The 13,719-nt window shown below is 50.4% G+C and overlaps 1 protein-coding gene across 1 annotated transcript in view; it reads left to right on the plus strand.

Moving 5' to 3' along the window:
- The window catches only part of LOC131814452 (calpain-8-like), an 80,426-nt gene extending 67,661 nt beyond the window's left edge, over window positions 1-12,765 (plus strand). Inside the window, 6 exon segments of the mRNA XM_059145392.1 lie at window positions 7,140-7,265; window positions 7,268-7,316; window positions 8,059-8,095; window positions 8,735-8,812; window positions 10,742-10,799; window positions 12,620-12,765. Of these exon segments, the coding sequence (XP_059001375.1) occupies window positions 7,140-7,265; window positions 7,268-7,316; window positions 8,059-8,095; window positions 8,735-8,812; window positions 10,742-10,799; window positions 12,620-12,765 (494 nt within the window).
- Window positions 12,766-13,719: the final 954 nt, after the last annotated feature.

Below are 13,719 nucleotides of genomic sequence, written 5' to 3' on the forward strand. Positions count from 1 at the left end.
TTCCTTACCTTATGGGACAAGCTTTAATTTTTTTTCCCTTTGAGGATGATATTCACTCCTGGCCTTTCATATGTGACTTTTAGGATATTGAGATATGCTCCTTCTATCCTTACATGGTGGAGGGATCTTTTCAAGAAAAAGATGCTGTATTTTGTCATATGTATTTTCCGCACCTATTGAGAGGACTATATGGTGCTTGTCCTTTCCTATATTAATATGGTGTATTACGTTGATGGATTTGGAGATGTTGAGCCATTCCTGAAGTGCAGTAATTAATCCCACTTGGTTAATTAAGAGGTGAATAATCCTCTTAATGTACTCTTGGATCCTATTGGCTAGTATCTTTGAGAAAATTTTTGCAACCACATTCATCAAGATATTGGCCTATAATTCTTCCTTTCGGTGGGGTATTTGTCTGGTTTGATGATCAAGGTAATGCTGGCCTCATAGAATGAGTTCAGAAGTTTTCCATTCATTTCTATTTTTTGGAACACTTTTGGAAGAATAAGCATTACTTTTTCTTTTTTTTTTCTTTTCTTTTTTTTTTTTTAAAGATTTTTATTTATTTATTTGATAGAGAGAAATCACAAGTAGTCGGAGAAGCAGGCAGAGAGAGAGAGGGAAGCAGGCTCCCTGCTCAGCAGAGAGCCTGATGCGGGACTCGATCCCAGGACCCTGGGATCATGACCTGAGCCGAAGGCAGCGGCTTAACCCACTGAGCCACCCAGGCGCCCCGAGCATTACTTTTTCTTTAAATATTTGGTAGAAGTTCCCTCTGGAAGCCATCTGGCCTTGATATATTGTTTGTTGAGAGATTTTTGATGACTGATTCAATTTCTCTGCTGTTTCTGGATCTGTTCAGCTTTTCTATTTCTTCCTGATTCAGTTTTGGTAGTTTCTATGGTTCTAGGAATTTGTCCATTTCTTCCAGATGGCCCAGTTTGTTGGTATCTCATTACATATAATGTTCTCTTATGATTGTATTTCTGTGGTGTCCATTGTGTTCTTTACTGTTTCACTTAAGATTTTGAGTTCTTTCATTCCTCCTCCTCCTCCTCCTCCTTCTTCTTGCTAAGTTTGACCAAAGTACCCTTCCATATGCTGTCTACAAGAGACATATTTGGAACCTTAAGATACATCCAGACTGAAAGTGAAGGGATGGAGAAGAATCTTTCATGCCAACAGACCTCAAAAGAGGGTTGTGGTAGCAATTCTCTTAACAGATAAATTAGATTTTAAACTAAAGACTGTAGTCAGAGATAAAGAAGGACACCATATAATTCTTAAAGGGTCTATACACCAAGAAGATCAAACAACTGTAAATGTTTATGCCCCCAATATGGGGGCAGCCAACTACATAGGCCAACTGTTAATCAAGATAAAGGGCCATATTGAATGAATACATTAATTCTAGGGGATCTTTACATGCCACTCTCAGTAATAGACAGATCATCCAAGCAGAAAATCAATGAAGAAACAAGAGCTTTGAATGACACACTGGAACAGATGGACCTCATAGATAAATACAGAATCTTCCACCCTAAAACAACAGAATACTCATTCTTCTCGAGTGCACATGGAACCTTCTCCAGAATAGACCACATACTGGGTCACAAATCAGGGCTCAACCGATACCAAAAGATTGAGATTATTCCCTGCATATTCTCAGACCACAGTCCTTTGAAACTGGAGCTCAACCACAAGAAAACATTTGGAAGGAATTCAAACACTCAGAAGCTAAAGACCACCTTGCCTAAGAATGCTTGGATCAACCAGGAAATCAAAGAAGAACTTAAACAATTCATGGAAACCAATGAGAATGAAGACACTTCAGTCAAAACCTATGGGATATGGCAAAGGTGGTCCTAAGGGGGAAATACATAGCCATCTAAGCCTCCATCAAAAAAATTGAAAAATCCAGAATACAATAGCTGTCTTTACACCTTAAAGAACTGGAGAATCAACAACAAATTAAGCCAACTCCACACACAAGAAGGGAAATAATCAAGCAGAGATCAATGGGATAGAAACTAGAGTTACAGTAGAATACATCAATGAAACTAGAAGCTGGTTTTTTTTGAAAGAAACAATAAGATCGATAAACCATTGGCCAAACAAATCCAAAAGAAAAGAGAGAAGACCCAAAATAATAAAATTATGAATGAAAGGGGAGAAATCACAACTAACACCAAGGAAATAGAAACAATAATCAGAAATTATTATCAACATTTATATGCAAATAAATTAAGCAACCCAGAAGAAATGGATGCATTCCTGGAAACCTATAAACTAACAAGACTGGAAGAAATTGACAACCAGAATAGACCAATATCTAATAATGAGATTGAACAGTGATTAAAAACCTTCCCAAAACAAGAGCCCAGGACCTGACTTTTCCCTGGGGAATTCTACCAAACATTCCAAGAAGAAATAATACCTATTCTCCTGAAGCTGTTTCAAAAAATAGGAACAGAAGGGAAACTCCAAGACTCTTTTTATGAAGCCAGCATTACCCTGATCCCCAAACCAGGCAAACACCCCACCATAGAGAAAATTTCAGACCAATATCCCTGATGAATATGGATGCTAAGATTCTCAACAAGATTCTAGCTAATAGGGCCCAGTAGTACATTAAAAAGGTTATCCACCATGACCAAGTGGGATTTATCCCGGGGTTGCAAGGCTGGTTCAACATCCGCAAATCAATCAATTAATGTGACAGAACAAATCAATAAGAGAAGAGACAAGAACCACATGGTCCTCTCAAATGAAGCAGAAAAAACATTTGACAAGATACAGCATCCATTCCTGATTAAAATGCTTCAAAGTATATGGATAGAGGGAGCATTCCTCAACTTCATAAAATCTATCTGTGAAAAACCCAGGGCAAATATCATCCTCAATGAGGAAAACCTGATAGCCTTCCCTTTGAGATCAGAAGCACGACAAGGATGCCCACTCTTGCCACTGTTGTTCAACTTAGAACTAGAAGTCCTAGCAACAGTGATCAGACAACAAAAAGAAACAAAAGGTGTTCAAATTAGCAAAGAAGAAGTCAATCTCTCTCTCTTCGCAGATGACATGATACTCTATATGTTAAACCCAAAAGACACCACCCCCAAACTACTAGTACTCATACAGCAATTCAGGATGTGGCAGGATACAAAAATCAATGTACAGAAATCAGTTGCTTTCTTATACACTAACAATGAAAATATAAAAAAGGAAATTAGAGAATCAATCCCATTTACTATAGTGCCAAGAACCATAAGATACCAGGGAATAAACCTAACCAAAGAGGTAAAAGATCTGTACTTGAGGAACTACAGAACACTTATGAAAGAAATTGAAGAAGACACAGAAAGATGGAAAAGCATTCTATGCTCATGGATTGGAAAAATAAACATTGTTTAAAATATCTACACTGCCTAGAGCAATCTATACTTTCAATGCCATCCCAATCAAAATTCCACCAGCACTTTTCAAGGTGCTGTAAAAAACTATCCTAAAAATTTTATGGAACTAATAGAGACCCCTAATTGCTAAGGAAATGTTGAAAGAAAAACAAAACTGGGGGCATAGTGTTGCCTGATTTCAAGCTTTACTACAAAGCTGTGATCCCAAGACAGCATGTCACTGGCCCAAAAACAGACACATAGACCAGTGGAACAGAGTAGAGAGCCCGGATATGGACCCGCAACTCTATAGTCAACTAATCTTTTTTTTTTTAAAAGATTTTATTTATTTATTTGACAGAGAGAAATCACAAGTAGATGGATAGGCAGGCAGAGAGAGAGAGAGAGAGAGGGAAGCAGGCTCCCTGCCGAGCAGAGAGCCCGATGCGGGACTCGATCCCAGGACCCTGAGATCATAACCTGAGCCGAAGGCAGCGGCTTAACCCACTGAGCCACCCAGGCGCCCCCTTTTTTTTTTTTTAAGATTTTATTTATTTATTTGACAGACAGAGATGATAAGCAGGCAGAGAGGCCGGCAGAGAGAGAGAGAGAGGAAGGGAAGCAGGCTCCCTGCTGAGCAGAGAGCCTGACACAGGCTCGATCCCAGGACCTGAGACCATGACCTGAACCAAAGGCTTTAACCCACTGAGCCACCCAGGCACCCCAGGTTAACTAATCTTTGACAAAGCAGGAAAAAATATCCAGTGGAAACAAGACAGTCTCTTCAATAAATGGTGCTGGGAAAATTGGACAGCTATGTATAGAAGAATGAAGCTTGACCATTCCCTTACACCACATACAAAGATAAACTCAAAATGAATAAAAGAACTCAATGTGAGGCAGGAGTCTATCAAAATCCTAGAGGAAAAAATAGGCAGTAACCTCTTCAACATCGGCTACAGCAACTTCTTTCAAGATATGTCTCCAAAGACAAAGGAAACATAAGTGAAAATGAACTTTTGGGACTACATCAAGATCAAAAGCTTCTGCACAGCAAAGGGAACAGTCAATGAGCCAAAGAGACAACCCACAGAATGGGAGAAGATATTTGCAAATGACATTACAGGCAATGGGCTGATATCCAAGATCTATAAAGAACTCCTCAAACTCAACACATAGAAAACAGGTAATCATGTAAAAAAAAAATGGGTAGAATACACAAATAGACAATTCTCTAAGTAAGACCTACAATGACTAACGGACACAAGAAAAAAATGTTCATCATCATTAGCCATTAGGGAGATTCAAATCAAAACCACATTGAGATACCACCTTATACCAGTTAGAAAGGCCAAAATCAACAAGACACTAAACAACAAGTGTTGGAGAGAATGTGGAGAAAGGGAAACCCTCTTACACTGTTGATGGGAATGCAAATTGGTGCAAACACTTTGGAAAACAGTGTGGAGATTCTTTTAGAAATTAAAAATAGAACTTCCCTATGACCCTGCCATTGCATTACTGGGTATTTACCCCAAAGATACAGATGTAGTGAAAAGAAGGGCCATCTCTATCCCAATGTTCAGAGCAACAATGGCCACAGTCGCCAAACTGTGGAAAGAGGCAAGATGCCCTTCAATAGCCAAATGGATAAAGAAGATATGGTTCATATATACAATGGAATATTATGCCTCCATCAGAAAGAATGAATACCCAAATTTTGTATCAACATGGTCGCAAGTGCAGGAGATTATGCTGGGTGAAGCAGGTCAAGCAGAGAAAGTCAATTATCATATGGTTTCACTTACTTGTGGAGCATAAGGAATAACATAGAGTACATTGGGAAGAGAGGAGAGGGAGTTGGGGGAAAACTGAGGGGGAGATGAACCATGAGAGACTGTGGCCTCTGAGAAACAAACTGAGGGTTTTGGAGGGGAGGGGGTTGGGGGCTTGAAAGAGCCTGGTGGTGCGTATTAAGGAGGGCACATATTGCATGGAGAACTGGGTGTGTTTCATAAACAATGAATATTGGAACACTAAAAAACAAAATAGAGCTTGAATTTTAAAAATGGGGAGAATATGTGAATAGATAATTTCCAATGATGGCACACAGGTGGTCAACAGACATAGAAAAAGTTATTCAACATCACTAATCTTCATCAGTGAAACATAAATTAAAAACCAAATCGGTGTCAAGTCTCAAGTCTGCGGTGGTGGTTCCCATCAGAAACGTCCCCTTTGCGTATGAGGGGAAGGTCACACACAGGCACAGTGGGCTTTCCGGGGTCCTTCATGCATCACTGTGGGTCCCGTGAGCTGTCACAGGCTTGTGAAAGCTGCTGTGAAAGCTGCTGGCCCAGCCCCAGAGTTCCTGGTGCTGTGGGACCGGGGTGGGCACTTCTAACACGTCCTCCAGGATGCTCAGGCCAGCCCTTGGCTCACACTGAGGGCCACCTGCTTTTGACCCTGCCCAACCCCGCACTGTTGCTGGGCCCTTGCCCTTGTGGTGTCTTTGGAAGGAAGGATGGAGGGATCCCTCTTGTCTCCGTATCCTCCAGTTCCACGCGGGGGCCCCCAAACAGGGCTCTCTAATCTGCCTGCACCCCACCCCCACCCCGGCCGTTGCTGTAACTGGGAGAGCCCCTTTCCTGACGCACTCTGAGAGAGGGCACTTCCCTACTTCAGCTCCACCGAGTACCTGCCCCTAGGGACCCCTATTTCCCCCCCCTTGCTGTGTCAGGGATGGCGAGAATGACACGTAGCTCTTGGCTCCATAGTTTCATTGCTCCATAACACCTAGCCCTTGGCCGGGCCCCTGCTGGCCACCCTTCTAGCATTCTCCCACCCAGAATATGGAAGTTTGCGAGGTGTGTGTGGGCGGGTGGAATCCCAAGCGTGGAGGCTGCCCTTGGACCTGGGTCAGCAGGACCTGACTGGAGAACCCCGGGGAGTCCTGACCCAAGGTGCTAGGGGCACGTGGCTCCACTTTCCTCCCCTGCTTAGCAGACCTGTGATCTGAAGTGGGTCTGTTGACTGTGGCTGGACGCTGTCCCCTCTGGGGTGGGTGTTCCAGGTCACCGAGAAGTCACAGCCCTGCAGCTTCTTGGCACAGGCCCTCCAACACAGGTGACTTGAGGAAGCCACGGGAGGGTTACTCACTGTAATGACAGCCCTGGAGCCCTGTGGTCACTAATTAGCCCATGTCACACACCAGCCCCTCCCCCTACCAAACACAAAGGTCACAGGGGGCGTCCTTCCTCCTCTGAGAGCCCGGAGCTGGGGGCTGCCCCTGCCTGCCAGGGGGCAAAATGGTTCCCCAGAGGCAGAGGCGAGCAGGCCCTTCTGTGCTCTTGCCTGAGGAGCAGGACTTCAGCCCCAGGTCTGAGCTGGGGGCTCAGGGCTGCTCTGCAGAGAAGGGTCTGTGCGATTGATAGTGGAGGGCTGGTGAGGGCAGATTCCCGGTGGGGAGCGCTGTGAGCTCCCAAGACCTTGCTCCGCGCTCCCTTTGCTTAACCTGGGAGGGGGCAAAGGGGCGGCCACTGTGGCATCAGGAGGTAGGTGCCTCACATGGGCCCTGACACCAGAAGTGCCCAAATACCCCTGCTGCCAGATACAGGCACGTTCTCAGCAGAACCCGGAGCCTCCTGGGGCTTCACCCAGCATTAAAAATCAGCCACCCCCATGATTCCATGGGGACACTGTCCATGATTCCGAGGGACACTGACCCTGCTCTGCTTTGCTCAGCTTCAGAACCGTATGACGCACCCCTGGGCCAGAACTTCTTCCTGGGCTGCCAGCCCTCTGTGTGCTACAGCACCCATGCCAGCCCGTGGGAGGTGTCTGGCCGGCTTCAGCTGCCCCCGGGGGAGTACAGGACGGAGACTTCTGCCTGAAGGTGTTCTCACAGAAGGCCACGGCCCTGTGCGCGTCCTGTCCCTCCGTGGTGCCGGCACGGCCTGGCAGGTTCACGGCCTGGGTCAGAGCTGCCGCATCCCAGACAGGAACTGTAAACTCCCGGCTCCCACGGGTCTTCTGCTCAGTGTCCCCTTCCTGCCCCCCGCGGGTCTGTGGGATCCCAGGCTGTTTGCTTCCAACTGTTCAATGCTGGGCAGAGGGTCTCCCTCTAGTAGGGACGGCCCCTGGGCCTAGTGAGTGGGGTCCAGAGAGGGGCGCCGCTTCTTCTGCACACATGATAAACCTGTGCACACACGAGTGCACATGCCACACCCATGTATACTCCCCCACCGCACACCTACATATACATGTGCATCATACCACACACCCTGTGCGTGTTTGCACGCATGACCTGGGAGCTTGCTGGCTCATTGTCCAGAGGCCGTGTCTATAGGGATTCCCAGAACTGGGTCCTCCAGTGGTGAGAGAGAATCCCTCAGAGTGGGGCCACCAAGGCAAACATTTCAGGTTCCATGAAGGGGGCAGCTCTTGACTGGTGACAAATCCCTGGTGGGGGGTGGGGCTGGGGGTTGGGAGGGAAGGGAGGGATAAGGGTCAGGATTCAGTCTGTGTGGTTTGGTGCTAGTAGTGGCTGAGGGTCTTGGGTGGGAAGCCAGTGCTTCGGAAAAGTGAAATGCTTCCTGGAAGAACTTGATCATCTGTACTGTTTATTTACCGTATTTGTTTTTCTCCTTTCTTTGTGCTCCAGGGAGATGGGGGATGTGGTGCCTGGAAAACCACATCAGGTACGAGATCTCTCAGAACAGACGTTCTGGCACTGTGGTATACCAGGCCTTTGGGACTTTGACCCCTATCAGCTGGCGTTTGCTTCTGGAAGAGACGCCACGGAGCAGACCCCTTATTTAACCACAGACTGAGGGAGGGTCCCCGGAGCCTGGGCAGCATCTGCTGTGTGGTTCCTCCAGTGTCCAACCTCCGTCTTCTGGCTCTGACTTCTGCTGCATCCGCTAGGCTGTGACCCAATTACTTTCAAATCCTGTGGCTATTTGAGAGTCTGAAGAACACTAAGAAAACATGCATCAGCACTACTCAGCATGTTCATGTGGTTTCTAGGGTTCACAGTCTAGGGTTCACAGACTCCCGGAGGGTCTCTGGGGTGTCTCTGAAGTGGCCCCCAGGCCAGGACAGTGATTCTCTGCTGTCAGTTCTGTCCTTCTCTGAAGCAATTCCAGGTTGAAGCTGGAAACTCAGGGCTGGTGGGATTGCCTCCCCACACCAGAGAGGGAAGGCCACCCCCCCCTCCCCGCCCCAGGGAGCCAACGCCGGCAGGAGTGGGTGTGTGCGATACGAACAGGGAGTGGTGGACGAGAGATCCTCATTTTCCCAGTGATCCCCTGCTAACTCTGCTCTGTGCTTCCCGCCAGCTGCACCCCAGCAAGGTGCACCAGGAGGACGGCCAGCTTGGGAGCCTTCTGGGGAAGCTTGCGGGGAAGATGAATGGGGCCACCACACCCTCCCCCACAGGCAGGAGGTGGCGAAGACCTCAGGCCGCTTCAACCTCTGTCCCCTGGCATCCCCTTGGGCATGAAGGGCGAGGGGCCTCCTCCTGTCTTAGCTCTGGTCTCTCTCTGCCCTGTGGGGACAGCGATGGTCCCAAGGTCGCGTCTCTTGCTGCATTGACGGACTCTCGGGAAAGCAGGAAATCCAGAAGCAGGGTGGCCAGACATCCCTAAATCAATATGCTTCTGAGGTGGGAGAAGGCAGCTCCCTTATGCCAGCTGCCACTCACCTGCCCTCAGCTGCAGGCTTCAGGGCAGGTCCGGTGCCAGCAGTGCTTGGGCACACGGTACCCCTGCCCCTGTCAGCCCCATGCTGTGTGAGGACTTGGGTTTATCACAATTCCAGGTCTGTGGGGGTCACACGTAAGTAGAGCGTGTGCACTGCTCTCTGGAGGGTACTGGGTTGTACCCCAGGGCCTTGGCTTGTGTCTCAGCTCTGGCTGCTGCACCGAGCACTGTGGACGGACCTCTAAACAGCAGGCCTGGACATCCCAGCTCTGGTGCAAGTGGTCTGGTTCTGGGCTGAGCCCCTTCCTGGCAGCAGACAGCCTTCCCGTGTGCCCTCCTGATGCAGAGACGGGTAAGGGGGCTCTGAGGCCCCTTTGCAAGGGTACTGATCCCACCATGGGAGTTCCACTCTCACTTGGGGCTTGGTCACCTCCCGCTGACCCCCCTTCCTGAGACCATCGCACTGGCCTTAGGCTCCCACACAGGGATTTGGGGGCACAATCGTTTGGTCCTTAACAGAAGAGGAAAAACAATACTGTCCACCCTGGTGAAGTTCGGGGTAGAAAATGGAATCGAAGAAAGCATGTCAGGATCCTTTTGCAGGAAATGAAACTGCACACCCAGTTCTTTCCTATTGAAGGAGCTCCTGCAAAAATGAGTCAGTTTCTGTCTTATTTGATGCTCAAACCAGTGTTTTTACTAACGAGCCTGTTGCCTTGGCTGCCGAGGGTCATGTTTTATTGAGAACATCAAGTACAATGAACAAAGAGCCTGTCTCCGCGTCCGCCATCAGGCACCTGTCCCCCCTCCCCTGCCCTGCGGGGTCCTCACTGTGGTTTAGCAGACGGCCACACGCGGCCTCCAGAAGGTCAGGCCAAGGTCTGAACACAGGCTCTTTCCCACAGGCAAGGGGGGCAGCTTGCTTGGTCCGGATGCTGTGCAGAGGGTCCTGAGGTCTTCATGTGGGTGCCCGGGGGGCTCTGCAGAACCCTCCCCTTGTTGCTCCTGGTGGCTTGCCAGGGCTCAGGTGGTGAGGCCACTGGTACAAAGGATGAAAACACAGGTCACAGGGGAAGAGACACGGTTGACATCACACGGTCACTTGGAACCAGACACCAGCCCCCGTGCCCTTCTCTGCGCCTTGTGTGTCTTGCCCGAGGTGTGTCCCCATCTGAGGGTTAAATGGCAAACCTTCCTTCTGGCACACTTGAGAAATCTTCCCCAACACCTCCACACCCAGTTTGGGGGGCTCCCACGTGAAATGCCGAGGGGAGGAGCGGGTGTTTTGGGCAAGACCGCGTTAGCTTGGTGGCTGTGAACCCACAGGAATCACATCACATGGGAAGACATGTTCCACTGTGCATGTGTATGGTGTTCACAAGTTTACAAAACTACAGGTCCTTGCTCCATGAAGGAGGCCACGTGATTCTGAGGATGTGATGACCCTCGGCAGCAGGCATGTGGCTCCTGGTCCCGCCCATCACCACATTCTCACCGGGCCATGGGGAAGCCCAGGGAAGCTAAGAACTAGAGTTTCTAAAGATTCCCCAGGGCCCTTGCACATGCTGTCTGGTCCACATCAGCCTCACACCGTGGAAATTTGCCAGGACCTGGCATGACTTGCGTTTGGGTTCCTCTTTCTAGGATTCTGAGATCGGTGTCCATGAGCTCAGGATGCCTCTGAATGAGGCCTTTTCCAAAGGTAAGTTCTTCCTTGGCGCTTTCCAGAAAGTTCGTGGGAGCCTGAGTCATGCCAAGTAGGGGCAAGGGGGGTGAGGGAGTCAGGAGCTCAGTGGGTGCAGATGTGGAGGAGAAGGGGCCTGTGAACCCTGGCCCTGGAGGTGTCCAGCAGGGATGCGGAGTGTGGGGCTGACGCTGCAGGAAGGTGTTGGGGAGTCTTTGGAGGAAAAGCCGGGCAGAGGGTCACTCGACCAGTGGCATCGCCCCACGAAAGTACCAGGTTGATGCTGTGGGACAGTGCACATTGGAGCCCTAGCTCTGACTCCCAGGGCCTGGCTTCTTGTGTGGCCCAGGATGGGGATGGGGACGAGGGTGGGGACTAGGATGGGGATGGGGATGGGGACAGGGACTGGGGTAAGGGTGGGGACGGGGACATGGGTGAGCACGGGCTGCTGGAGGCTTCCCACTGGTGGAAGGAGGGCCGGGACTGGGTTGAGATGCAGGATGTGGAGAAGGAGGCAGCTCGGGGCCTGGAGAGTCGTCAGGCTGGGGCTGAGCACAGCGTGGGCCCTGGCCCGCTGGTCTCTGCTCTCTGCTCCAGCCCTGGCTTCTGCTGAGAAGGGGTGAGAGAAGAGGGGATGGCTGCAGGGTCTTTGGCTCCCAGGTGTGGGCCGGGTGAGATGGAGGCCAGCTCCAACTGGGGTGAGCGAGGAGTGTGTCAGCGCTGTCCTCGGACGGCCTGCCTTTAGACCCCGGCTCTGCCCCTGCTGCTCGCAAATTATTCAGCCTGTCTGGGCCTCCGTGTCCTCGTGTACAAAATGGGGATGCTGGTAGTCCTGACCACGTGAGAGCATTCTGAGGACGAGGTGTGGGGGCTCACCCCTACAGAATTAGCGGTCCTCTAGGAACGTACCCGGTACCAAGTGCTGTGCTCAGAAGTCACATTATCCCATCAGCTTGATGGATGTATCCTTTGCATGTTGCAGTCTTTTTCCTTTCCCTGATTTAATGACTCCTGGACTTTTCCCGCAAGAGGGGAGGGAGAGGACGAGAGGGCCCCCTGCGCTAGTGGAGCTGGTGGCTGCAAGTGCTGCCCTCGCAGTAAGGAACTGGTTATCCCCATTTCACAGGTGAGGGGGCTGCCCCTCCCCTCTTCCAGCCCTGCCCTCCCCCTCCACCTCTGGTCTGTCCCCTGCAGCAACACGGTCCCCCCTACAGCTACCACCACCAGTTTAGACTTACCACAGGTGATAAACCCATTTGTCTTCTCCGGCCCAGTTCAACTCTGATTTACACTGAAGGATGTGTGAGAGTGTTTGGAAGGGCTGGGGGAGGCTAGAACATTCTAGGTGGAAGGAACAGCAAAAGCAAAGGGCCAGAGGGAGAATGTCTTTGTATCTGTTTGGAGGTCACGTGCAGAGCCCATGTCAGCTCCCAGGAGGGCTGTCTGGGCTTCTGCCACCTCGGGCCGTGGGTGCACGTGAAGGCGTCCTGTTCAGGGAGGGAGTCTCCTCACTGGGGGTGGGGGTGGTCCTAGCGGGAAAAGGCAGGGCCGCTAGAGAGTAAGGGGAGGGAGTAGCTTGCCCACCAAGTGGTGACAGCAATCTGTCCACCGCTCCTGCCTCCCCCGGCCCCATGGAAAGAATGAAGTTCTGGAGCCTCGGAGGGTGGAGACGGTGAGCTTGTCCCCTGGGGCAGAGGGATGCCACATGGAACTTTCCAGAGTCTCTGCAGCCACGTGGGGGTTGTGGGGTCAGGGAAGGGGGCTTGCGGCGGGATGCTGGACAGAGGCAGCTCTCTGTAGTCCTGAAGACTAATTTCCTTCCTTCTCTGGAGTTCTAGAACTATTCAGGCTGCTGGATGAGGACCAGAGCAGTGCAGTCTGGCTCTCCCTGGCTGAGATAGGTGGCTGGGGATCTGGGGAACGACTTGCTGATGAGACTTGGATTCTGGATTGTCATAGGTGCCGAGTGTGGCTCGCTCAGTGACCTGTGTTATTTCCACGTGGCTCTAGCGTGCCTTCTCGGGTGGCAACTGTGGGAAGAAATGGGATTGTCCCATGGTCTTCCCAACACATACATCCCTTATTATCTTGAAGATAAAGCTACACTTTCATTTTAGATCACGCTGGGATTCCATTCCTCGCTGATCGGAATGGAAATATGGGTGGTGGGTGCAATTCAACGCCTGACTTCCAGGAACGGATGTCTTAGGTGAACGGAGAGAAGGTGATCCAAACCCAGCAGAAATGTCGGTGACCTCTTTCCAATGATGTGGGGGAAATCTTCCTGAAGGTGTACTGGCAGGTACCCAGACCTCGGTGTCGACCCTGACATTGTGTGTATACACACACATGCTCGCACACTGATGCACACGCACATACCTGTTGGTGGGAAGCCCCTCTTGAGTCTGAGCCTTTCCTAAGCCACCTGTTGAGAGGGCTCATGGAGTTGGGACTGAGTTAAGGGCTCCAAGGTGCTCAGGGGAGCATGGAGTCATCACAGGTCACACCACCAGGCGGGAGAGTGTCTCTGGTACAGTCATGCCAGCTCCCAGAGGAGCACGGAGCTCACACTGGGGTCCTTTTGCAGGGGCTATGTTGCGTGTTGGTCTGACCCGGGTGTGTGGACATCGGCGACAGTCCACACCAGCCCTCCTGTCTTTTTCCCCTTCTGCACAATTCCGCAAGCAAGGAGCCCCGGATGTCAGTCATTGGTTGTTCCCATCCTCCCCGCCTATCTGTGTCCCTGGAGGTCCTGGCCTGTCCCACCCGCAGTCACGTGTAAGCTGACCCTGGAGCCCAGTGGAGGGACTGAAGTCAAATAAAGTCTGGTCCCAATGGTTCTTGCTTTTCTCTGATGATGTGCAACATTGGGGAGGGCCCTGCTTCTCATGCTTTAGGAGAGAAGTTTTGGGAAAAGACGGGCTGGAGCTGCTGAGGT

The sequence above is a fragment of the Mustela lutreola genome, chromosome 14, assembly GCF_030435805.1.
Source record: "Mustela lutreola isolate mMusLut2 chromosome 14, mMusLut2.pri, whole genome shotgun sequence".
Taxonomy (NCBI): Eukaryota; Metazoa; Chordata; class Mammalia; order Carnivora; family Mustelidae; genus Mustela; species Mustela lutreola.